The sequence below is a fragment of the Pseudonaja textilis genome, chromosome 14 (genome assembly GCF_049901715.1).
Source record: "Pseudonaja textilis isolate UNSWEBS1 chromosome 14, rPseTex1.2, whole genome shotgun sequence".
In the NCBI taxonomy this organism is placed as follows: domain Eukaryota; kingdom Metazoa; phylum Chordata; class Lepidosauria; order Squamata; family Elapidae; genus Pseudonaja; species Pseudonaja textilis.
In genome coordinates this window covers 9,579,074-9,603,428 of record NC_142003.1, presented here as the reverse complement: position 1 = coordinate 9,603,428, position 24,355 = coordinate 9,579,074, and the positions used below count along the sequence as shown (strand labels likewise).

The following is a 24,355-nucleotide window of genomic DNA, read 5'->3' as shown; positions in this document are numbered from 1 at the left end:
TAAACTGAAGGAGGCGTGCAGAAGCCATTTGCCCAGGCAAAAGGAGCTGAAACAGTGAACAATGACTAAGGCAGAAACCTCCCCAAATTCACCGAAGTATAAAGGTGGGGGTGTAGGCCCAACGCAATCAGATGTCAACTCATAAAGCATTCCTATGCCTGTTTTCGAGTTGCCATAAACAAGGGTGGGAGGAGGAAATCCGAAGCAGTTTAAAACCAGAAGTACCTTCCAAAACTTATCTAAAAAAGATTGTAACTAAGTTACTGGATCTTCTGCGCTCACAAATCCTTAATTGGAGAATGTGATTGATGACACCCAGCCCGTGAACGTGCTTCAGTGGAGAATCCGATTTATTTATTTCATAAATACTTATTTTTATTTATTCATTTCATTGGAGAATCTGATTTATGAGATCCCCAGAGGGGAGGCGGGGAAATAAGGTCACAGGTGACTGTAAATTATGTATGCCAGAGTTGGCTTCATACAGGTTAATGCCGGACATGTTGCTCCTAATATAAATCTTTGGGTTTCTTTTGAAGCTCGGCTCGAGGCTCGTGATTTAATTAGGGCAATCACAGGAACCCTGAACTCAAGACTTGCAAGATTCTCTTTCGAATAGCCCATCTCAATAAAAGTAGCTTTGTCCTTCCTACGAAATTGACTTCCTAGTCTGGTCTACGTAGTAAGTCTGGCAGGTAGCAACAGGCTGGCAGGAAGATACTGGAATGCTGGCTGGAGTCGAATTCCACGCCTGTTAGAGCTGACAATCAGCAATAGAAAGACCAGAAGTCAACAAATCCAATGTGCTGATCGGTTGGTTTTATTTTGTTCGTTGCGTTTATCGAAGGAGCAGCTCATCCCCAGCCCACCTCTCACCCCAACCCCTTAAGAGGGGGGAGGCTTTTAAAGGACTTCCTGGCCACTGTTGGCATCTGCCCTGCAGCGAGCATCCCTCTCTGGCAAGCTGTCTTTGGGTTTCTTCATCTGCCTTGGACCCAAACAGCCCAGTCTGGAGAACCTGATTCCAACCCGATGTGCTTTACTTGTCCCCCAGCGGTCTTCTCCTGATGTGAAAGCCGAACTCTACGAGCTGCTTTTTCGGATCTTGCACCACAACTGGCGGTACTTCTTCAAGTCCAACGTGCTGGCCAGCGTCCAGAGAGGAGTAGCTGAGGAGCAGATGGAGAACGAAGCCCAGTTCAGTGCCATTATGCAGGTATCATACCATGATGATGATGATGGTGGTGGTGCTGTCCATTCAGTCATGTCTGACTCTTGGCGATTCTGTGGGCCAGGTCTCTCTCCACATGTTCTGATCTTGTACTACTTCTTTGGAGTTGTTCTGCACTCTGGATGGTGTCATCTTCAGTCGTGTCCGGCCACCATGTTCTTTGACGGTCTGGTTTTATCATAACAGCCAATGGCAAAGGCTCAGGTTGCAGCTAGAGAGATGCATCAGGCAGGAGAATTTCATTTGTAATGTGGGCCAGTTGCTCACAGTAAAAGAAGACAATAAAAATTAACTGTCATGCCCCTGACTTGGAGGGGGGAGCCGAACAGCTGACAGGGAGTAGGAGTGTGGCTCCGTTGGCTGTGGAAGAAACTGGGGAAGGGCAAAGTCCGGCTGGGCAGAGCAGGGGAGAGGTAGAGCAAGGGAGAGGGAATTCGGAGGAAGACCCGGACCCACCCCCTCTTCATTCTAGGGCACGCAGGGAGGAACAGAGAAGGGAGCAACGTGAGTTTCATGGCTTACAGGGGAGGAAAGGGCCCTGATTCCCTTCATTAGCTGTAGCTGGGAACACAGTGTATAAAAGAGGAAGCTGCGTACAGCAAGTTGTTGGGAGCAAATCGTGACTTTATCTGGTATCGTTGCGGCTTATCTGTGTTCCTGGCGTCTTCCCAACTGTGAGTTTTGCCGTGTTTTCAAGTTTGAAATTCCTTCTCCTGCCCTGTCCAATTAATTACTTCAGCTTGGTTTGTTTGGATGTTCAGTTACAGTTTGTATGTACCTGGTTTTGGACTGAATTTCCTCCAGTTAAAGGCTGTTCCTGGGAGAGTTTTTCTCCAGCCGAAGGTAACCTGGACATTGGGGACAAAGTTGGAGATAATAAAGGGACTCTTGTTGCTTATTTGACTGTGTTGCCTTTGTGCCACACCCCGGGTCATCACATTATCTTAAATTAAAACGTGGACTTCAACTCCCAGAATTCCCTGGCCAACTTTGCTCCGGAGGTTTAATGTGCGCTGTTCTCATGACGGGCTGAAGCATTCCCTTAGTGTGAGTCCACATTTAGTTCCCCCGGGGTATCTCTCTGTGCCATCAGTTCTTCCCACTGGGCCTCAGCCACACCCTTCTGAGACGTCTCTGTTCCCTAGGCATTTGGCCAGTCCTTCCTGCAACCTGACATACACCTGTTCAAGCAGAACCTGTTCTACCTGGAGACTCTGAACACCAAGCAGAAATTGTACCACAAGGTGAGCGGTGATTTATTCAGAAAGCCAGAGGGGGTCAATAACCTGCAGGCGACATAAAATATTCTTCCCCACAACTGCCTGCGTAGGAAGGACTGTTGGCTTGGCGAGAGCCTAGCACGCCTGCCACTTCTGAAAAACTCCTCAGCAAAGTGCAGATATATCTGTAATGAAATGATTGTCCGAAAGATGCTTTTGTTTTTTTCAAGAGCCAACTGGACTTCCTTGTTTTTCTTTGAAGATGTTTTGCTTCTCATCCAAAAAGCTTCTTCAGCTCTGAGTGGATGGTGGGGGAATGGAAGGATTTATACTCCTTGCGGACAGCTGGTCATTTGCATCCTTTTAGAGGGACGTTGAGGCCACCTGGAGGTGTGTCATTGTCATCAGAGTCACCTGAGTGGTGCAAATGGGTGTGGAGCCTTCTGACTGGATGGTGGGGAAGGGAAGGATTTATACTCCTTGTAGACAGCTGGTCATTTGCATCCTTTGAGAGGGTCATTGAGGCCACTTGGAGGTTTGCCTGCATCCTCAGGGACAACCTGGGTAGTACAAACATTGTGGAACTGCTGAAAAGGACTGTGTTGTGGAGCTGTGCTTTCTGCAGGATGTTCTCTGCCCTGTGTCCCTTCAGTGTTGAACACAAGAAAGCTCCACACCCATTTGCACCACTCAGGTGACCCCGAGGACACAGACAAACCTCCAAGTGGCCTCAATGACCCTCTAAAAGGACGCAAATGACCGGCTGTCTGCAAGGAGTATCAATCCTTCCCTTCCCCACCATCCAGTCCGAGCTGAAGAAGCTTCTTGGATGAGAAGCAAAACATCTTCAAAGAAAAAAAATCCCAGAAAGTCCAGTTGCCTCCTGACAAAAAAAGCATCTTTGAGACACTGTGACCCAGATGACTGAGAATGTCTTACAGACCTGTAATGAAACAGTAGATTTTTTGGGGGGGTGGGTGGGGTGGATTCCTGTTTTCACCTGGCTTCTTTTTTTTTTTTGGCTTCCCGTTTCCCGCAGAAGCTCTTCCAGGCATCGATGCTCTTTCAGTTTGTGAATGTGCTGCTTCAGGTCCTGGTCCACAAATCCCACAACCTCTTGCAAGAGGAAATCGCCATCGCCATCTACAACATGGCCTCTGTGGACTTTGACAGCTTCTACTCGGCTTTCCTGCCGGGGTTTTTAGCTGGCTGCGACAGGTTGGACACCAACCAGAAAAACGTCCTCGGGAGGAACTTCAAGATGGACAGGGTGAATTTGGGTTTGGGGCGGCCCCGCGCGGGCCAGTGGTATCCTTTATCTCCCGCCTGGGGGTGGGGGGCGGTGGGGCAGTACAGTTAGTCCTCGGGTTATGACCGTTCCCTTAGGCGACCGTTCGAAGTTTAATAAGCCATGCGGATGTTCTTTTCCACGCGGTCCTCTTCCTGGGAGGCATTCTGGGAAGGTGGGCCGTGGCTTATTTTCCAAGAATCATAAAAATAGACCTCGTTTTCCCCAGAACCGTGGACTTTGAATTGTTTGCTTGTGTATTTCTACATTGGCTCGGTGGCTTTTTCATCAAATAATGCAAAACAAGAAAATCGATTGAGAAAACTTTCATTTGCTTTTCAGTGGAGGCTGGTAAAGTCCAAAAAAAGGAAAAAAAGAAAAGAAATCCTCTTTATTATAAGGTTTTACAGGCAATCATCCTTGGTCTTTTCTGTTATGTACACTGAAGACATTTGCACCAGGACAGTTTCCTTGTGTGTCCAATCACACTTGGCCAATAAAGAGTATTCTATTTAGTGACCAAAGGGAATTACAACTCGAAAAAAAAAATAAGACTGTTTTCATAGGACCCCTTTTTACACGTCACGACCGTTGCAGCATCCCCGTGCTCACACGATCAAAATCCCAGGCGTTTAGCAGCTGATTCATATTTAGAGCAGTTGCAATGCCCTGAGGTCACGCGATCTCCTTTGGTGACAGAAAAACAAAGCCAACGGGAAAGCCAGGTTAACAACGCCGTTACTCCTTTAACAACTGCAGCGATTCATTTAACAAGTGTGGCCAGAGAGGTCATAAAACGGGGCAAAATTCACATAGCAAACGTTTCGCTTAGCAGCAGAAACGTTCATCTCGATTGTGTTTGTAAGACTAGAGCTGTATTTTGTAAATGTAACTTTCCCAAATGCACTTACATTCCAATAAGATCAGTGGTGGAATTCAAACGGTTCACACCAGTTCAACAGAACCGGTTATTAACTTCCTGAGCACTTTGGTGAACTGGTTGTTAGAAGAAATCATTAGGCCAGAGAGCCAGATGTTAACTTATTTTAATCCCACCATTAGATAAGATGTTATTGAAAGCTGAGCCTTTTCCATCGCACTCTGCCCTCTCTCCCACCAAAGCCTTCACACCCATGAAACTTTCATGGTGTAAACTTACTCCATAGAGTAAGTTTACGAAGCCCAGGGGCTGGATTACTCCTATCATGCTGAGCCAGAACCAGGAAGCCCATGCGATGAGGAAGTGTGATGTGTGAAATCCATTATGTAGGGATTTGTTTATAGAATCTGCAATTTGTTTCGTCCCAAAGTTTCACAGGGTAGTTTCTGGACTCCCATATGTTTGGAGAATAAACCGAGCCGTAAAAAATGATGGGGAAAAATCAATAAAAGGAGAATATTTGTAGCTCAGGGTTGAAATGAAGGTTTCTGAGCTGGGTTGTTTTCTTGTAGACATGTTTTATTACCCAGCTGAGTTAGCACTGAGGAGGTTTGCTAGTTGGGTAATGAAACTCCTGCAATAAAACAACCAAGCTCAGAGAGTACCAAGGACCCCAGATCATCGTCTCCTCCTCCTCCTCTTCCTCATCCTCCAAACCCCACTCCCTTTTAGCACTGATAACGTTACCAAGTTGGGTCATGAAACATCTGCAGCAAAACAACCCAGCTCAGAGAGCACCAGGGAAATGCTCCTATTGTAAGCAGCCTTTTTGAGCTTCCAGCTGACCAGAGCGTAACTAGCAAAGATCTTCCTCCGGCTCTAACCCGCTTCCTTCTGCCGTTTTCTTCCCTCCTTCCCAGGATCTGCCGTCGTTCACCCAGAATGTGCACAGGCTGGTCAACGACCTGCGCTACTACAGACTCTGCAACGACAGTTTGCCCCCGGGGACTGTGAAGTTGTAGCCGCCGCCACCGATGGATGGACGGACTCAAAACGGTTTCGATCTCCCGTCAAAGGAGTGGGATCCGGCCTGGCCGCTGCCTCTGTTCCTCCGATCTCGACGAGCCCTTTCGGGAGTGCAGAGAGCCCCGCCCCGCCCCACCCCATGTGCAGGTCAGGGCACGAAAGGCAGAGGCCGTGCCCCTTCCTCCGTTTTCCTCCCATCTCGACCTCACGGCTGAGTAGGCAGCTCTTTCTTCCCCCGGGGACTCGAAGACCGGCCGTTCCCACCATACCCCCCACCCCCGGCTGGGCGTTTTGTGTCTTAATACTGTGGCGTCGATTCAAGTCTACAGGTTTCCGGTGACTCGTCTTGTGCCGCCATCACAAGGCAGAAACACCAAAGTCTACTTGAGGGGGTTTTCTTCCCCCCACCCTTCATGCCATTCCACTTGCTGCCCTCCCTCCCCCGTTGCTGAGAGGATGGTCCTTCCCCAATCACTTGGTCCTGTTTTTACAATGCCTTGAACCCTTCCCTGCCCTTGGTGGAGATTCACAGAGGAAGAGAGAGAGAGAGAGAGACCAACAGACTTGACTTCTGTTTCTTTTATTATTATTATTTTCTAAAACCATGGTTTTTGTTTTTATTGTCCTTGTCATTCCATTGTGATACTAAAATGTGCTTAATGGAAATAAATAAATAAAAAAGCTTACTTGGTTGCTTTAAAACGGACGGGAAAGCCGCCTCTCTCTCTCTCCGAAGGATGCCATCCCTGGACGATCCCCAAAATATTTCTTCTACTTGGTGAAATATATGATTAAGCCCTGCGAGAGGACTTGGACTAGATCTGTGATGGCGAACCTATGGCATGCATGGGTGGCGGGCGGGGTGTGTGTGCGTGCGCCAGCACAGTGGGGCTCTTCCAGGCGGCCGCTTTCACGTGCCATGCAGAGCCACTTCGGCTGGCACGCAAAAGTGGTCGCCTGGAAGAGCCCCACTCTGCAGGCGCACGCACACACCCCGCCCGCCACCTGATTGTCGGGTATCTGCCACACGTGCACAGCGGGAGACACGTGTGGAAGACGTGCGTGCATGCACAGGCGTGCAGGGGGGTTGCGTGCATGCACATTGCATCATGGGTGCAGGCACGCGAGCGTACTTTTGGCACGCAACGTGGAAAAGGTTAGCCATCACTGGACTGGATGATCAGTCAATTAGCTTTGAATCCGGCCTCTACGGGTAGTCCTCAACTTACAACAGTTCCTTGACCAAAGTTAAAACGGCATTGGGGGAAAAAATGATTTGCGACTCTTTCACGCTGGCGACCGTTGCAGCATCCCTAGGGTCACGTGATCAAAATTCAGGCGCTTGGCTATTGACGCGTATTTATGGCGGTTTGCAGCATCACACGATCCCTTTTTGTGATTTTCTGAGAAGCAAAGTCAACGGGGAAGCCACATTCACTTAACAACCATATTTCTAGCTTGATAGCTGCACCAATTTTTAAATTTTCTAGCTTAACCACTGCACTGGTGGTTAAAACAATGGCAAGAAAGGTCTTGAAATGGCGCAAAACTCACTGAACGAATGTCTCGCTTAGCGACAGAAATTTTGGGCTTGGTTGTGGTCAGAAGTCAAGGACTACCTGTATAATACATTATTTTATACTGGTTTTTTTTTTAAGGCATGCTTTTCTTCATGATAGCCCAATGAGATAGACTGCCGCTGTGTTTCTCCTAACTGATGAATGGACTCTGGGTGAGATGCTTTAAGGCCATTTAGTGAAAAAATGGATAAACTGAACCCACGGATAGTTCAGCTTCAATCCTTGAATCCCTCTGCCATATTAATTTGGTCCATGGACTAGTTGCTGGGCTTTCAATGCTGCTGTTGTGGTTCGCTGGCAGCTTGTGCAGATGGCAGCGGAATCGGACAGTGGGGAAGAACAGGGACCAGTCTGGGAGTCTGGAGAAGACTCGGATGAGGGTCCTGCGTCTGATGCGGAGATGGCGCCAGGACCATCTGGGAGTAGGGTGCTGCCTTTGGAGTCTCCGGAGTCTGGCAGCAGCGAGGCAGAGGACCCAGGGGAGCCTCTTCCCAATGTGTGTGTGCGCAGCTGCTAGAAGGCAAGAGCAGCTGAGACAAAAGGGGCGACTCAGGAGTAAGGCTTGGAGGTGATTGCCCTTCCCATAAGGTATAAAGGAAGTGCAAAGGTAGATAAACCTTTGCAGGAAGCAAAGTCATTTGCTCTGTTCGGATTAAAGCTTGAAGCTCTGTGTGGATTTTGTACTTTGTTTTTTTTATAGTTCATTTGGCACTTTAGTTACTGGCAGCAATTCAAAAGAGAGAAAGGTGGGTGCTTATCTCGAGGGACTGTTTGGGATTCATTACAGGCTGGGGATGCACATAATTCCCAGCGTTGAAATAAAACAAGGGTTTTAACTAAGTGCGTGCTTGATTATGGTCTCAGGAAGCCTTGGTCAGAACAGCTGCTGGGTTTATTTTTAATTCTGGCGCTCTGGATTTTCTCGCTGGTGATTTGTGTTTCCAGATTGGACAATCTGGGCAGATTGGACGTTTGACTCCTTTGGGCCCATGGTTTGTTTGTTTTTTTCCTCCATGCCTTATTCTTCGACTTGTGGGTGCTGAAACGTGGAATCTCGATCCATGCTTGTAGTTGGATTTTGGCCCCAAACCCGTCCCCTGTGTCCCTGGCCTGGGGATGGGATCGGCCGCTTGCGAAAAAGCCTGGCTGGTTGCAGGTTGCATGTTTAACCCCCGTGCGTATGTTTTTTTTTCATCGGGATCGATCAACCGAGGGCACAGGTTTATTTGGAAAGCATCTTGGAGCCAAATGAAAGCAGTTGTGTTTCTGATATTTGGGAGCGGGTCAAGTATCGAGAAAAACCGCATGTTGTCGTCCTAGCTTTGGACTCCTAGCTTTCGTTATGGACTGAAAAAATGAAGCAAGGAGAACAGTAGGCCGTGAGAGCGAGTTGCACATTTAGTGCTTGACAAATGACCATAATGAAGCCTGCCCATTGTGGTTGTAGGTTGTGACGTTTGCAAAGCAGGTCAGTTACGTGAACGATCCGGTTTTGGGATGGTTTTTTTGTGGCGGTTTTCAGCGCACACCGCGGTCGTTCAATACCATAGTTTGTTAAGCAAGCCAGCGGCTCCCTGTGGGTGAAGTTTTGCCAGAAATGGGAAGCGAGGGCCAGTTTTCTGCAGAACCATCCTAAAAAGTGGGACATGTGACACCCACCCACCCCCAAGACCCTGCAAATGGTTGCCCAGCGCCCGAGTTTTGTTAGAGGGCTTGACGGGTGGGAAGTTTGAATCTGCATCGCAAGAACTACTTGTATGTCAACAATATCCAGGACGGGCTTTCATTGAAAGTTGGGATAATTGGGGGGAAATGAGCAGAAACAACAGATCTGGGGAGTTTTAAAAAGCCAGAAATTGAGGCTGTGGTCTTCCTTGTAGATAGAGCCCATCTGTGTTGGGGGAGAGCAAATATTTGTTCAGTTTACTCGTAAAAGCTTCCAGCACTTATGGTTTCAGTGATTCAATATAAGGGTTCTGTGGCCTATCCTTCATTGTGTTGGTTTAGCTGTTGTTCTGAACCTGAGACTAAAGGGAAGAGGAAGGAAGGAAGGAAGGAAGGAAGGAAGGAAGGAAGGAAGGAAGGAAGGAAGGAAGGAAGGAAGGAAGGAAGGAAAAGATAAAGGAAAGGAAGGAAGAAGAGAAAAGAACGATTAAAAAAAAGAAGGAAGGGAAAAGAAAGGCAAGAAGGAAGGAAGAAAAAGGAAAAAGTAAAGAGAGAAAGGAAAGAAAGAAAAAAGAAGGAAGTTTGGGGAAGTGGCAGTTTTGGAGAAAGCAGAGAACATCGGATTGGAACTATGTATGAGAATTGAAGAGCACATCAGACATTAATGCCCGGAGGGAGGGAAAAGTCTATGCCCTTGATGGCAATGCTAATATTTTCTCTGGGTCATTGTGCTAAGAGCAACGAACTCTGACACTGAGCTCTTTGGGTCACCGCCAGATTGGGAGCCAGGTTCAGGGGACAGGTTTGGAGAAAGTGAAATGCCCTGCGGGGGGGGGGGGAACCCTTGTGATTTAAGGTCTGATTGACATCTAAATTTTGACTGGTGGATTGTTCCTCTTGTAGATATTGTTGGTTGGCATAGGCAAGATTTTATTAATTAATTAATTTGATTTCTATAACTGCCCATCTCAACGAGGGACTCCAATTGCATTGGGCTGGCTTCTTGGTTTGGCCAGTTGCTCACTTCTCCCTCCAACAGACTTTACAAAAAAGTTTGTAAGTGAAATTTAAGTGTCACTCCCAATGGCTGATTCCCCCAGAGCTGCAACATAAGATAGCACCGTCTTTTTCTTCTTGATCGTTAAGTGCTTTGGTGCTTAAACCGCTCATTCTTATCCCTTGTATGGAGGATTAAAGCTATCAGGTGTGCACTTTAGTCTAGAAAGGTAAGGTGAAGATGATTTGGCTTGATGCAGGAAATTTCCTCCAGTGAATGACAGGTAAAACCCTTATGAGAGAGTCTTAAGCATCAGCCTAGAATCCAGGAAACTCTGGGTTCTAGTCTTGTCTTGGGCATGAAAGTTGGCTGGGTAACTTTGGGCCAGTCACCAGGAGACTGAGTTCTACTTCCACCTTAGGTATGAAAGCCAGTTGGGTGACTTTAACCAGTTCCTCTCTCTCCACCCTACCTGCCTTACAAGGTTGTTGTGGGAAGAATAGTAGGAAGTAGTATTATTTATGTTGGTTGCCTTGAGTTATTTCTAAAGATAACCTAATAACTTCATTGACTCATTTAACAGCTGACTTGCTTAGCAACAGATATTCTGGTCCCAATTGTGATCCTAAATTGAGAACTACCTTTTCAGGAACTAGTCTCACTAATCCGATGCTACATTCCTTAAGGGCCCATGAAGAAACTTTCAGCTACTCCAATCTATATGACATAGATATCTTGGATTATATCAGAAGTCTCCAAACTTGGCAACTTGAAGACCTATGGACTTCAAGTCCCAGAATTCCCCAGTGTTGGAGAAGTTGCCAAATTTGGAGACCCCCTGGATTATATATGATAGCACTTGTACTTTGAATACAATATGGATACACCCCGTTTGGAGATTCAGAAGTTACGGGTGGGCCCAAAGACTAGGAAGACGAAAGGGCAGCAGATTTATGTGTCATACAGACCTTCTTGTCCCGCACAGGTCTCAATCTGAGATACGATTTGGATGGAGGAAATGAGGATGGTAAATAAAGGAAGTCCCGGAGCTGCTAATAAAAGGAAAAGCTGTCTAGTGTTTTTTCCAAGTTTGGTGGTGGAACCTTTCAGCTCTCCGAAGAAATCATTCTAATTTTGCATACTAGGCTAGAGCAATGGCTATATTTTCCAACCAATAATATAAGCTATGGATTATTTTACCCAGAGCTCCCAGAAGGTATCTAGTGGCTTTGTATAGAGAGAAAAAAAACATTCTGGAAGGAGATCTGGTGGTTTGTTTCGTTTGGTTGGTGCAGCCGATGCTGTCACTGCTGTTCGTATGGATTGTTTCTTGGGGTCACCCTTTGTTTTAAAGAGGGAGGGGGAGGCCCCTAATAACCATCTGCAGTTCTGCTTAATCCATCACCTCCAACTCTTCCGTCTGATGGAGAAAAACCCATTTGCCATCACTCTTCTCAACGGCGACTTTCTTTGGGAGACCCAAACGGGGGACCTGTCCTAGACTCCTTTCACGTGGAAAGAAGTTGTTGTTAAGCCCGTGCTTGGCTACGACCCCGCGGGCTGGCTGGGGCGCAAGAGCCCGCGGGAGCGCGCCTGGCTCCGGCTGCGCTGGAGGGAGGAGGAGGAAGAGGAGGAGGAGGAGTGCTGGGCGGACAGCTAGCCGGTCTCTAAGGAAAGCCCCCAGCCTTCCGTCCAGCCCTCCCTCCCTCCGGCCCTGGGGTGGAGCCAAGGGGGCTGCTGCAGAAGCCGGAGCAGCGGCCCCCGAGGCTATAAACCCCGGCGGTCCCCTTGCCCGGCTCGGCAGGCAGGCAGGCAGGCATGGGGGTGCTGCAGCGCTGCCTGGCGCGGGGATATTGGCGTTTGGGGAGCCTCCGGCCGCTGGCCGCTGCGCCCTGCTTTCGCCTGCCCGGAGCGCGGCTGTACGGCTCGGGTGAGTGAGTGAAAGGGGGAGCTTCGGGCCGAGGGGGGCGGCCGAGGGGGGTGATGGGGTCTCGGAGGGAAACAAGCAAGCGCTTTCCTCCCTCCTTGCCTCTCTCTCTCTCTCTCTCCAAAGGCTGCTCGCCCAGGGCGCAAAGGAGGCGAAAGGCAGCGCTGCTGCGCTCCAGGCAGATGGGCATCCCTGGGTGTGGGGGCGCCTCCTTGGAAGGAAACTTCGGCCGGGCACATCTGGCAGAGGTTCCTTCGGGGATGGCGGAGAGGGGGGCAGTTTAGATGGCCTCGCGGTCTTTTGGGGGAGCTTTTGCTTTCCCATCCTCCAGACAGAGCAAGGGGCTCCAAACTCGGCAACTTTGAAGACTTGGGGACTTCAACTCCCAGAATTCCACAGTCAGCGTGGGGGATTCTGGGAGTTGAAACACCCCCCCCCCAAGTCTTATGGACATCCCTGTTCCAGAGCAGGTGCAGGTGAGCCGGGCATTGCTGAGGGATCACTTTCTGGGGAGAGGAGGCCCTCTTTTCTCCAAGTTGAAGGCCGTCTCTAGAGACAGGCCAGGTTGAGCGAAGGTTGATTGCGAAAGTTGGTCATTCCACAGGCCTGTTTTATAGGGCCAGCCCTAGCACCGATGAACCTTTGTGTTGGATTCCAGGTTCCTCAACTGCAGCCTTACAGACACAATCACCGTACTTTGCAGTCTGAACAGGCTGCCAAATTCAGGGTGGCATCAGCCTACCTGGATTGTTGCCCCGCAAGTCCAGATGGTGCTTCCAAAGCAAGTTTTGCTGGTTGTGCTGTTTGAAGGCTTCCTCTGGGATCTTTTGCCAATTACTCTGCCTTTTAGCTAGTAAAGCCGGGATCTCCTGGTGGTCTCCATATTCAAGCCTTAGCCAGCCTGAGCCTCCTCAGCTTCAACCCAAGGGAGAGAAATCACAGACACAATCACAACCAATCTCCTTATTCCTCTCATTTAGTACGTCTCACCCTCAGCAAGTTTAAGAAGTGTGAACTTCAACTCCCAGAATCCCCCACCAGCCTACATGCATTTTGGCTGGGGAATTCTGGGAGTTGAAGTCCGTCCATCTTGCCAAGTTTGTAAAAACACCACTCTGATTAAAGATCCCCTCCTTTAATCGTCTTCTTGCGTTCTTTCTGATATCTTTGCAATGCTGCAATTTATTTATTTTGGTTAAACTTGGATCCTGCCGGGTACGATTCCCAAGTAAAATCCGGGCGGCTAAACCCCCCCAAGTTTGTTTAATAACAGCTTGTTGAGTAAGTTGCCTGGGTTTACCGTACGCACTGAGCTGTGAACTGTGGTTTACATGATGCCATTCAGCTACACATTTCAACATAGCTTAACATGACGTTGAACTTGGTCTTGTCTTCTTCCCAGCCTCGTCCTTTTTCGTTCTGCTTCCCTGCCTTTCAAATAATATTCAGCATCTGTCTTCTTTGCTTTCCAGACTTATACACCATCTCCAGGAAGTTAATACCACTGGGAAAAGGAGGGGCAAAAAAAGTTTGGAGCATATAGCTTTATGCTTTTCACTGCTTTTTTTTCCAAAGTCTTGGGAACTGACTAGGCAATTAGTTCTCAGTTTCTTTCTTTTTCTTTTTTTCATTGATGACTTCAACATTGTTAGGGGGCCTTGGTCAACCACTTCAACTCTTTTTCACCTCTACAAAGCTGAGAATGGATAGAATTCACATTTTAATTTTAAAACATCCTAAAGAATGAGAGCTGTTCTTTTAAAGAGAACCCCGTTCGAGCCCAACAAGTAATTTTCAGCAATATTGGACAATGTCAGTTCTGTAGAATGAGGCTGCGGTTGTCCATCCTCTTCAATCATGCTATTGTTGCCTCACTTCTTAAGCCAACATTTAGGAAGTTTTAAATTGGAGACCGGGAAAATCCCCTGAAATACAAAAGGTTTGCCATACAAAAGGTTTGTCAGATAATAGCTGAATTCACCCCTTGGGTTAAGTCATCATGTGGATAGTTAGATAAGATTATAGCTGTATGAAACCTGGTGTTTCAACTATGCTTACTTAAAATAAACCATGCTTTTGTGCTGTGTATGTGTGAACGAATTCGCATTAGTTAGAACTAGTGAATTGGACTAGTTCAGGGTGAAGTAGTTCAGTCATGAACTACCAGTTGTTCTCAAGTTCTCAGGCATTAATTATCCCAAATCCCTTTTGATCAAGTCAGTGCTGAATATTAACATTGGAGATCTTCTTTATCCAAACCAATTGCTCTCCGGTTGAATTATGATCCTTTCTATGAAAAACAGCTAATTGGTCATTTGTTCATTAAGAGTCCTGCTAGCTGAGCCCTAGAGAAATAAGGCTTGAAGAAAGATGCAGTTGACTAGACGTCACTTCTTAAGATGTTGACTTACGTTGATACTCATAAATGATCACTTTGCAGTAGTGAAACCAGGACAGAAAAAGTTCCAAGTCAAGCTGGACTGTGAGATTTCATGGTCTTGCAATTTTCATGTCAACATTGCTGAAGTCAACGGTCATTAGCCATCTTTCCATAGAAGGGCTTCAAGAATAGGTACTTTAAGGTCAACATCCTACATCAGGGTTGTCCAACCTTGGCAATTATAAGACTTGTGGATTTCAATTCCCAGAATTCCCCTGATAGGAAATTCTGGGAGTTGGGGTCCACAAGTCTTAAAGTTGCCAAGGTCGGGCACCCCCATTCTACATGGTTGAAAAGTTCTTCCCACTCATTAAGGTTCTTTAAGGTCCCTGGTGCTGCCTCTGACTAGCCAGCAATAAGATGTTCCTGATCAGTGATGAGATGGATCACCTTGGAAGATGAGTTTAGGATTGTGCTTTGACGTGATTGGATGCAACATGTCTTGTATAGATGTGGGGAAGTTGGAGAATCTTGAAAAGGCAAGTTTTGAAAGGCCAAACAGGAGGGGTGAAATCTCTATAATACAGTATTTTCTTATGGCTGGCGATAAGAATAAACTCAGTTGGGAACTTCAAAACATTGTCCCAGTGGTGCTGTGTCTAGAGTGCAGTACTGCAGGCTACTTCTGCTGACAGCTGGCTGCCTGCAATTTGGCAGATCAAATCCCACCAGGCTCAAGGTCGACTCAGCCTTCCATTCTTCTGAGGACCCAGATTGTTGGGGGCAAAAGGCTGACTCTGTAAACTGCTTAGAGAGGGCTGCAAAGCACCGTAAAGCGGTATAGAAGTTTAGGTGCTATTGCTATATTTTGCTCATTAAGAAGACATCTGAGCCATGTTTTCTAGGGAATCACTCTATTTCCACAGAGTACTGGATTTGGAGGTTGGTTCTTACATATTGAGAAGGACCCGGATGCTTCTAGGATAGCTGTCAGGGGAGGCAAGGAAGGAGAATATATGATGGTTTAGCCAACTCAAAAACACTGCTAAATTGGACCTAGTATCTCTTGACAAAATACGGATGGACTTCATGAATGAAAGCATTTTTGCTTCACTGTGAATCACTGAATAAAGGACCAATTGTGTACAATATACAGTCACTGGCCATGGATTACAACTCCTAGCCCTTGGGCTCACCCAGCCCACAACCCTGAAGCCATGCAACTATGTCTGGCTTAGTTCACACGTTCTGTTAAGACCCTTGTTTGGTTTTGACTTGGGTCAATGATATTAAAATAGTGTAGCGTTCAAAGCCCCCCTACTTCTGAATCTGGGGAAAAAAATGTATTTTTTTTTAAATTAAGTAAGTCACCTAGAATAATTTTGGAGCCGGGAAGGCTTCTAAATCAAATCAAATAGGTGACCCTGGTGGTCACCTTTCCAACTGGGTCTTATTAATGAGTTCTAGCACATGACATCTGTTGCACCCCAAGATCCCACTCATGGACCAAATCCAACTTTTCTTTCTTCCTGCTGTATTCCCCTTAAGGGACTTTTTTTTTCCCAGACATTTTACCATGTGCTGATCTGGAACAGTAGCTATAGAAACAGGTGCAACTCCCTGGAGAATGGCACGCACACACACACACACACACACACACACACACACACACACACACACGAGAGAGAGAGAGAGAGAGAGAGAGAGAGAGAGAGAGAGAGAGAGAGCAAAGGCTGGGTAGCCCCACTGCTTGCAGAGACACACTATTTCACCTTGCCAGGTGTCTTTGCCGGCAACCGCCAAAGAGCAAATTAGTCACCAGGAATCAGGCCGTGTGCTTTGGAGTCCATCCAGCCTACCTTTGCTGCGCTCAAAGACTCAAGAGAGCCATAAAAGTGGGATCGTCTGGATTTAATGTTTGGCAATTTGATCCCCCAGGATTTCCAAAAGCAAGCAGGGTATTTTTTTCCCCCCAGCTCCTCGAAATTCAGGGGTTGTGAGGCTGAGTCAGTCCTTTCTTTAGGAAGACAAGGAAGTACGGGATCCCGAAAAGCAAAAACACGGGAGGGATGAGAAAGCAATGCCTGTGAAATTCGCACCGAATCGGATTGCTTTAATCAATGTTTCTCAGCCTCGGCAGCTTTAAGATTATGTAGGCTTCAATTCTGTGCTTGGTGGGGAATTCTGGGAGCTGAAGTCCACACATGTTTAAAGCTGCCAACTAGGTTGGGAAATACCGGTTTTAATCTAGAACTGGTGTTCAAGGTCACAAAACAGCTCAACTTCCAAATATCTATGGAGATTCTCAGTCATCCAGGCCACGATTGTCCTAAAGGTTGTTTTTTTTGTTTTTCAAAAGGCAACTGGACTTTCTTGTTTTTCCTTGAAGACGTTTTGCTTCTCATCCAAGAAGCTTCTTTAGTCCTTCAGAATTGAAGAAGCTTCTTGGATGAGAAGCGAAACATCTTCAAGGAAAAACAAGAAAGTCCAGTTGCCTTTTGAAATAATAGCACCTTTGGGGTCAGCTTCCAAATCTCTTGCCATTTTCCACGCAGGGGAGCCCCCTTGCCTTGGCCAAGAATGCTGAGGTCTAGCATCTTGTTTGCTGGTGTAAGCATTGACTTTCCTTTCCTTTTTTTTTTACAAAAGCAAATGCCTGCTAAATTAATGAGGCCACGGAGGGCTAAACAAAACAGCTGTGCTGGATCTCTTCAAAGATCAATTCAGCCCTGTATTCCTGGAACCACACCAACAGTCGCCGGAAACAATATAAATAGGACAAATGGATAAATTATAGATGGTCCTTGACTTATAGACATTTGTTTAGCGACCACTGGAGAGTGAAAAAGTGGCTTAACAACTGGTTCTTGCCAGTGATGTGGTTCAAATTTTTTTACTACCAGTTCTGTGGGCGTGGCAGGGGAAAGATACTGTAAAATTTCTGGTCAGAGGTTCTCCAAACTATTCAAAATTTCTGCTACTGGTTCTCCAGAACTGGTCAGAACCTGCTGAATACCATCTCTGGCTCTTGCGCTTATGACTGTTGAGGCATGACCACAGTTATGGGATCACCGTTTGCCACCTTTCCAGCCGGCTTCCGACATGCAAAGTTGATAAAGGAAGTTAGATTCGCTTAACAATTGTCTGATTCACTTAACAAACCGCCTTGCTTAGCCACAGAAATTCTGGTCTCAATTGTGGCCAAAAGTCGAAGATTACCTTTAACAGGAGTCTCCAACTTTAAGGCTGGTGGACTTCAGCTCCCAGAATTCCCCAGCCAGCTTTGCTGATTTGCTAACCAATTGTGACGGATTCTTTGCTCCATAGGTAGATTTAATAATAATAGCAATGGCTGTCTGCCGTGACGAGAAACCTTCCACCAATTCATCAAAGTTTCTTCCCGAATCAGGTGGTTTGTTGCCATCTTGTGGCAGGGAGTTCCGCAGTTCAAATGCACTGTCATGCCCTTGGTAGAGTCATATTCTGAGGGAGAGGAGGAACAACCGACAGGTAGTGGAGGTATGGCTCCGGAGGTTGTGGAGGAGGCTGGGGAAGGGCAGAGGCTGGCTGGGCAGTCAGAGGAAGAACCAGGCCCATCCCTTCTCCATCCTAGGGCACGCAGGGAGGAACGGAGAAGGAAACAACTTGGCTTATGAGAGAGGAAGCGGCCATGATCCCCCTCATTGGTTCAGCTGGGGAGAATAGTATATAAGAGAGACGGTTAAAACACAGCATTGCTAGAAGCAAAGTGTGTTTTATTTTGGGCTGAAGTTATCTTGGTTGGCATCCTTCCAATAGACTGTGCTTTGTTATCTCCTTGAAGTTGGCAATTACTTATCTTGGTCCGTTGTGGAATTTCCTTCATTGTAGGGTGGTGGGGTTTTTTTGGTTTTTTTATTTCACCTCTATCTGCTCATTAAGTTCGGATTGTATTGCTTTCTTTTGAAAACTATTTTTGAGTATGTTTTATCTCCAACTGAAAATTATTGAACAGCGGGGCCAAATTGGAGTTATTAAAGGACATTTATTTATGTTTTGGATTTTGTTACGTTTGTGTTATACTCCGGGTCATCTCACACACTCCTTGCAAAAAAAAAAAAAAGCCTTTTGTCACCTCTAAATCACCCAGAAATCATTGGTGGTCTTCTCAGGTTGGGTTCCAGTACCACCAGCTGGGTGTATTAGGATCACCTGTTTGGGGTAGACTGGTGCCAATCTGCAGCTCTTTTGTCAGGGTTCCGGCGATTGCCCTGATTAAATCATGAGCCTCGAGCCAAGCTTCAAAAGAATTCAAAAGATTTATTAGGAGTAACATGTCAGGCACTAACCCTATGAAGCCAGCTCTGAGATACGTAATTTACTATCACCTATGATCCTGTTTCCCCCGCCACTCTCCTGAGCGTGTCATAAATCAGATTCTCCAACAAAGGACATTCACAGGCTGAGTGTCATCAATCACACTCTCCAATTAAGGATTTTTGATGGGGGGCGGGCAGAAGATCCAGTAGCCTAGGCTACAATCTCCACAAAGATAAGCATGGAATTTGCTTCTGGCCTTCATCAGCTGCACTGCTCCCTCAGGCCTCACCCTCCCCTCTTCTAATGGCAACTCGGAAGCAGGCATAGGAATGATTTACGAGTTGGCATCTTTCTTTGCTTGGCAGGCGTATCTGAGCTGCAGGAGCGCACGCTGATCGCAGTGAAGCCGGATGGAGTCCAGAGGAGGTTGGTGGGAGACGTCATCCAACGTTTCGAGAAACGGGGATTTAAACTGGTGGGGCTCAAGTTACTCCAGGTGAGCATCTGGGGATAACTGAGACTTGTTTGTATGAAATTCCATCCATTAAAACCTGTAGCTTTGATGCCCTCACCTGTTCTGCAGGAAGAGGTAAGAAATCAGGAGTGCCACTTTCACAGGAAGGGCGGAGCATGACCAATTTTAATTTTATTTTTATTTTGGGGAGGTGGTTCGTTTGATGAAAGTTTATTCTAAAGTAAAATTCAGGTACAAACAAAAGCTAAGTGAAAAAGACTGAAAGAAAAGTGCCAAAAAAGAGAGGTTAAAAAACGTCCGACTTTTTTCAGTGCAATAGAATGCAAAAAAAAGAATTACAGTCTCAACCTTTTGCTTTTACATTTCTAGATCTTCCGAGCCATCTCTAAAACAGCAAAATGATTCTAATCATCCCAACCTACAATTAGAATTTCAAGGTTTGGTTTTGTTTTTTTCGAATTCTGAGCACAAAATCCAAAAGTGGTGTTCCTTTCTTTGCAGGCCACCGAAGGGATCCTGGCTGAACATTACCACGAGCTGCGCCGGAAGCCGTTTTACCACGATCTGCTTCAGTACATGACTTCTGGGCCTGTCGTTGCCATGGTAAAGGGATTTTCTATACTGGTCCTGTTGTTTTCTATACTGGAGGGGGTTAGAATGTCCAGTTTGATTTCAGGAGTAAACTGTCTCCCTCTTTCCCTTCTCTCTCTTCTCTCTCCCTCTCCTCTTCTCTCTCTCTCTCTCTCTCTCTCTCTCTCTCTCTCTCACACACACACACACACACACACACACTGTCTCTGTCTCTCTTCTCTCTCTCTCTCTCTCTCTCTCACTGTCTCTGTCTCTGACACACACACAAAACAATGGATGGATGGATGGAAGATAGAGAGAGAATGATATAGGTAGATGGATGGATGGATGGATGGATGGATGGATGGATAGATAGATAGGTAGATAGATAGATATAAAGAGATATGATAGATAGATAGATAGATAGATAGATAGATAGATAGATAGATAGATTGATAGACAGAAATAGATAATGATATATTGATAAATTGATTGATAGATCATAGATAGAAAGACCCATGATGGTGCAGTGGTTAGAGTGCAGTACTGCAGGCTACTTCTGCTGACTGCTGACTGCCAGACATTCAGCAATTCGATCCTGACCAGCTCCAGGTTGACTCAGCCTTCCATCCTTCTGAGGTGGGTAAAATGAGGACCCAGATTGTTGGGGGGCAAGAGGCTGACTCTATAAACAGCTTAGAGAGGGCTGGAAAGCACTGTGAAGCGGTACATACTTAGTCTATGTGCTCTTGCTCTTGCTAGATAGACAATCAGACAGACAGATGATAAACAGATGATAGATGGATAGATAGATAGATAGATAGATAGATAGATAGATAGATAGATAGATAGATAGAGTGTGTGAGAGAGTGAGTCCTTGCATATACAATCTCTATGTATGTATGCATGTATATGTTTTAAGGTTAATAATAAGAAATAATGCAAACTAAATTAAAACAGAAAAAAAGAAAAAAGAAAGATAGATATATGATATGTGACTTCACAATAGTTGTTGACCTGGATCTACAAGCCAACTACAAGCCAAGCCATAATATAGTATCATGGTGTTTGCATTAAAGACATCCAAAGTGGTTACATTTCTCGCAACTAGATGTTCTCATACGCTAGGCAAATGGAACTGGGTAGATTGTGGCTCAGTGTAGGGTGGAAACAGGCCCCTTGTCTTAGTACTTCAAGATCTAGATCGTCACCTTATGCCATCATGTGGATTATTTGACTCACATATGTTGTAGGAATCCAGCTGTTGTCAACCCACTTTTGCCTGTTGTGTGAAGGCAGACTTAGGTAGAGCACAGTCTATAGGAGTGGGTGGCTGTAATAAAGTTAAAGAAAGAAAACTACAGCCATAAACAAAATAGATTACATACGTAGTGCCCTTTCTGCAGCTTAAATTCCACCCAGCAGTGCTGTTTCTCTTTCTGATGTTTGTCAAATTGCACAGCTTTACCCTTTTCCCTCCTATACACCCTGTAGGTGTGGGAAGGTTACAACGTTGTCAAGACTTCCAGGGCCATGGTGGGAGAGACCAACCCGGCTGAAGCCAAGCCAGGCACTGTCCGCGGTGATTTCAGTGTCCATGTTAGCAGGTACAAGATGAGTGGTGATCCAGAGCGCAAAATGTCTGATTGGGGGCTTCTGTGTTCAAATAAGAGCTAGTTTGGTGTCCTCATTAAGGCACCAGGCTAGAAACTAGGAGACTGTGAGTTCTAGTCCCACTTGAGATGAAAGCCAGCTGAGTGACTTTGGGCCAATCACCAGGAGATAGTGAGTTCTAGTTTCTCCTTAGGCATGAAAGCCAGCTGGGTGTCTTTGGACCAATCACCAGGAGATAGTGAGTTCTAGTTTCTCCTTAGGCATGAAAGCCAGCTGGGTGACTTTGGACCAATCACCAGGAAATAGTGAGTTCTAGTTTCTCCTTAGGCATGAAAGCCAGCTGGGTGCCTTTGGACCAATCACCAGGAGACAGTGAGTTCTAGTTTCTCCTTAGGCATGAAAGCCAGCTGGGTGCCTTTGGGCCAATCACCAGGAGACGGTGAGTTCTAGTCCCACCTTAGGCACAAAGACAGCTGGGTAACCTTGAGCCAGTCACTCCTTATCAGCCCTAGGAAGGAGACAGCGGCAAACCACTTCTGAAAAACCTTGTCAAGAAACTTCATGGCTGTATCCAAGTAGGATTTTGGGGTGTCCCATCTCAGTCTCCCATCCAAGTTCTGACCTGGTCCCATCCTCCTTAGCTTTTGGTGATGATGCCCTCACCAAACGGAATGTTCTCTGGCCCTTTTTTTTCCTTACAAACAGGAATGTCGTCCATGCCAGTGACTCGGTGGAGACGGCGCAGAGAGAAATAAGTCTTTGGTTTCGCAGCAACGAGCTGATCAGCTGGGATTGTTGTGATCACAAGGTCATGTACGAACCGTGATGTGGCCTCTCCCATTTCCGGACATGGGATCTACTACCTCGGCTCCCTCGTTGCCTTTCTGGAGGATCGGGTGTTTTCAGCCTGGGCATCACAGGTTTAAATCTCAGTGGTCTTGAGAGGAGGCGAACCACATACCAAGACTTTGCTCAAGGCAGGAAACTGTGCCAGGCCTCTCCCCAAATGCCCGTTTTGCCAGCTGTCCAGGACCGTGCTGTTATTTTCGGAGTACAGTTCTTCTTCATGGGATATTCATTAAAAAGAAGCTAATTTTATTTTTCGGGTATTTCTAACATTGTGTTGGGATTCTTGGGAAGGCCTCATTTTGCCTTCACTTGGAGCCTGCTGGTGTTGCAACACTGCAGTACACACACACACACACGCACACACACACACACACACACACACACACACACACACACACAATATTTCATTTCTTCTGCCATCATTGTGAGTGGATGGAAGGGCCGTCTTGACTTATTTGGGCTGCCAGGATAAGAAAAAGTTGTTTTTTTCCTTAATTCTTATTCACCGCTCTCTAGAAGAAGTGGAGTTTGGGAAAGGGGCATGTGCCTCAGGGATATTTATTGAGATGCAGGAAGAAAGTATTTGAATGGCTGTTTTTAATTCAAAAGAAGAATGATATTAATACTTTAACTGCATTCTTTTCCTTTCTTCCTTCCCTCCCTACCTCCCTTTTCTTTCTTTCTTTCTTTCTTTCTTTCTTTCTTTCTTTCTTTCTTTCTTTCTTTCTTTCTTTCTTACCACCCTTTTATTTTCCTTCCTTCTTTTCTCTCCTTTCTCTTTTCTTTCTCTTTCCTTTCTCCCTTCTCTTTCCTTTCTCTCTTCTTTCTCTTTCCTCCTCCCTCCCTCCCTCCCTTCTTTCTTTCTTTCTTTCCTACCACCCTTTTATTTTCCTTCCTTCTTTTCTCTCCTTTCTCTTTTCTTTCTCTTTCCTTTCTCCCTTCTCTTTCCTTTCTCTCTTCTTTCTCTTTCTTTCTTTCCTTCCTTCCTTCCTTCCTTTCTTTCCTACCACCCTTTTATTTTCCTTCCTTCTTTTCTCTCCTTTCTCTTTTCTTTCTCTTTCCTTTCTCCCTTCTCTTTCCTTTCTCTCTTCTTTCTCTTTCCTTCCTTCCTTCCTTCCTTCCTTCCTTCCTTCCTTCCTTCCTTCCTTCCTTCCTTTCTTTCTTTCTTTCCAGCAGAGCACAATTCTGTTATCCTCTGAATTAGATTTAGTGAGGGTTTGTTTTCAATCAGACCTTTTCTACTTATCAGTTCCTGCTGGAAACAGATTTAGCCGTCTCTCTTTTCCGTGGTTCTTATTCTCTTGTCAGTTTCACAATCAGTTTCCCCGAAAACCGGGTCTAATCAGTTTCACAGCCTCTTGGACAGCCATAAATACAGCTGGTACTACAGCACTAAATATACTGTATCTAGAAAGATACACTATATTTGGCCTAGTGGTTAAGGTTCCAGGCTAGAAACTAGGAGGTGGTGAGTTCTAGTATTGCCTTAGGCATGAAAGCCAGCAGGGTGACTTGTCAATCAGCAGGAGACTGGGAGTTCTAGTTCCACCTTAGACCTAAAAGCCAGCTGGGTACTTTGGGCCAGTGCCTTTCTCTCAGTCCAATCCACTTCACAGAGTTGTTGTTATGGGGAAAACAGGAGTTGGAAGGAGTAAGATCTTAGACATCTTCAGCATCTTAAGTTATTTATAAAGTAATAGGTGGGATTAAAAACATCTAAATAAAAATAAAATAAATAAAATACAGAAGACCCCCATGTTTTAAACTCATAAAAGCAAAGCAAATAAGCAGAGAAAACAGTGCTACGCTGACAATGCATTGCATAGATTCACCTCAACACCTGACCCAGATGTTAGGTACCACAAACCATCAAACAGATGTGTTACATTGCTGTCTTCTGTTTGAGTCACAAGGGGCAAAAGTCACATTCCAGAAGACCGTCTCTCTTCCAACAGCTTTACTTACCTGAGGTCACATAGGGGAAAAAAAAAACCGCAACCCAAATCAGGCCTTCCAGAGGTTAAAAATTATGGGCCACGTTAATTTAATTTAGCTTCCTCACCAGAGGGGAGAATGGGGTAAGTAAGGGCTCCGTTTACACAGTTGGTGCAGACATTTGCATTGGTCAGACTTAAATTCCGTGTCCTGCAGGAGAAAAATTATAAACGGAAGAAAGCCCTTAAAGAAAAAAAAAAAAAGCTTGAGATGAAAACTTGCATCCCGTGCTATTCATATACGAGAGGGTCACATGAAAACCACTAAAAGAGAAAAAAGACAGAGATGGTAACAAACGGCTGGTTTGCAATTGTGCCCCGTGAGAGAACATTGGAGGAAAGGGGACTGGTTTGAACCAA

General features: G+C 46.0%; 2 protein-coding genes across 3 annotated transcripts in view; both read left to right on the top strand.

Annotated features, from left to right (window-relative positions):
* Positions 1-6,353, top strand: part of XPO6 (exportin 6) — a 60,110-nt gene extending 53,757 nt beyond the window's left edge. Inside the window, exons 21-24 of the mRNA XM_026704164.2 lie at positions 1,055-1,216; positions 2,377-2,475; positions 3,491-3,721; positions 5,540-6,353. Of these exons, the coding sequence (XP_026559949.1) occupies positions 1,055-1,216; positions 2,377-2,475; positions 3,491-3,721; positions 5,540-5,641 (594 nt within the window). The 3' untranslated portion in view covers positions 5,642-6,353. The remainder of the gene's footprint in view (positions 1-1,054; positions 1,217-2,376; positions 2,476-3,490; positions 3,722-5,539) is intronic.
* Positions 6,354-11,681: 5,328 nt separating this feature from the next.
* On the top strand, positions 11,682-22,250 carry NME4 (NME/NM23 nucleoside diphosphate kinase 4). 2 transcript variants are annotated; one of them, XM_087912456.1, is made up of 6 exons: positions 11,682-11,817; positions 18,859-18,989; positions 19,470-19,571; positions 20,038-20,177; positions 21,033-21,145; positions 21,858-22,250. In XM_087912456.1, exons 1-6 carry the CDS (start codon positions 11,706-11,708, stop codon positions 21,905-21,907), a joined length of 648 nt encoding a protein of 215 aa, XP_087768582.1. In that variant the 5' UTR covers positions 11,682-11,705; the 3' UTR covers positions 21,908-22,250. The 2 variants fall into 2 exon arrangements, with proteins under 2 accessions (XP_087768582.1, XP_087768583.1); XM_087912457.1 differs by lacking the exon at positions 20,038-20,177.
* The last annotated feature ends 2,105 nt before the right edge of the window (positions 22,251-24,355 follow it).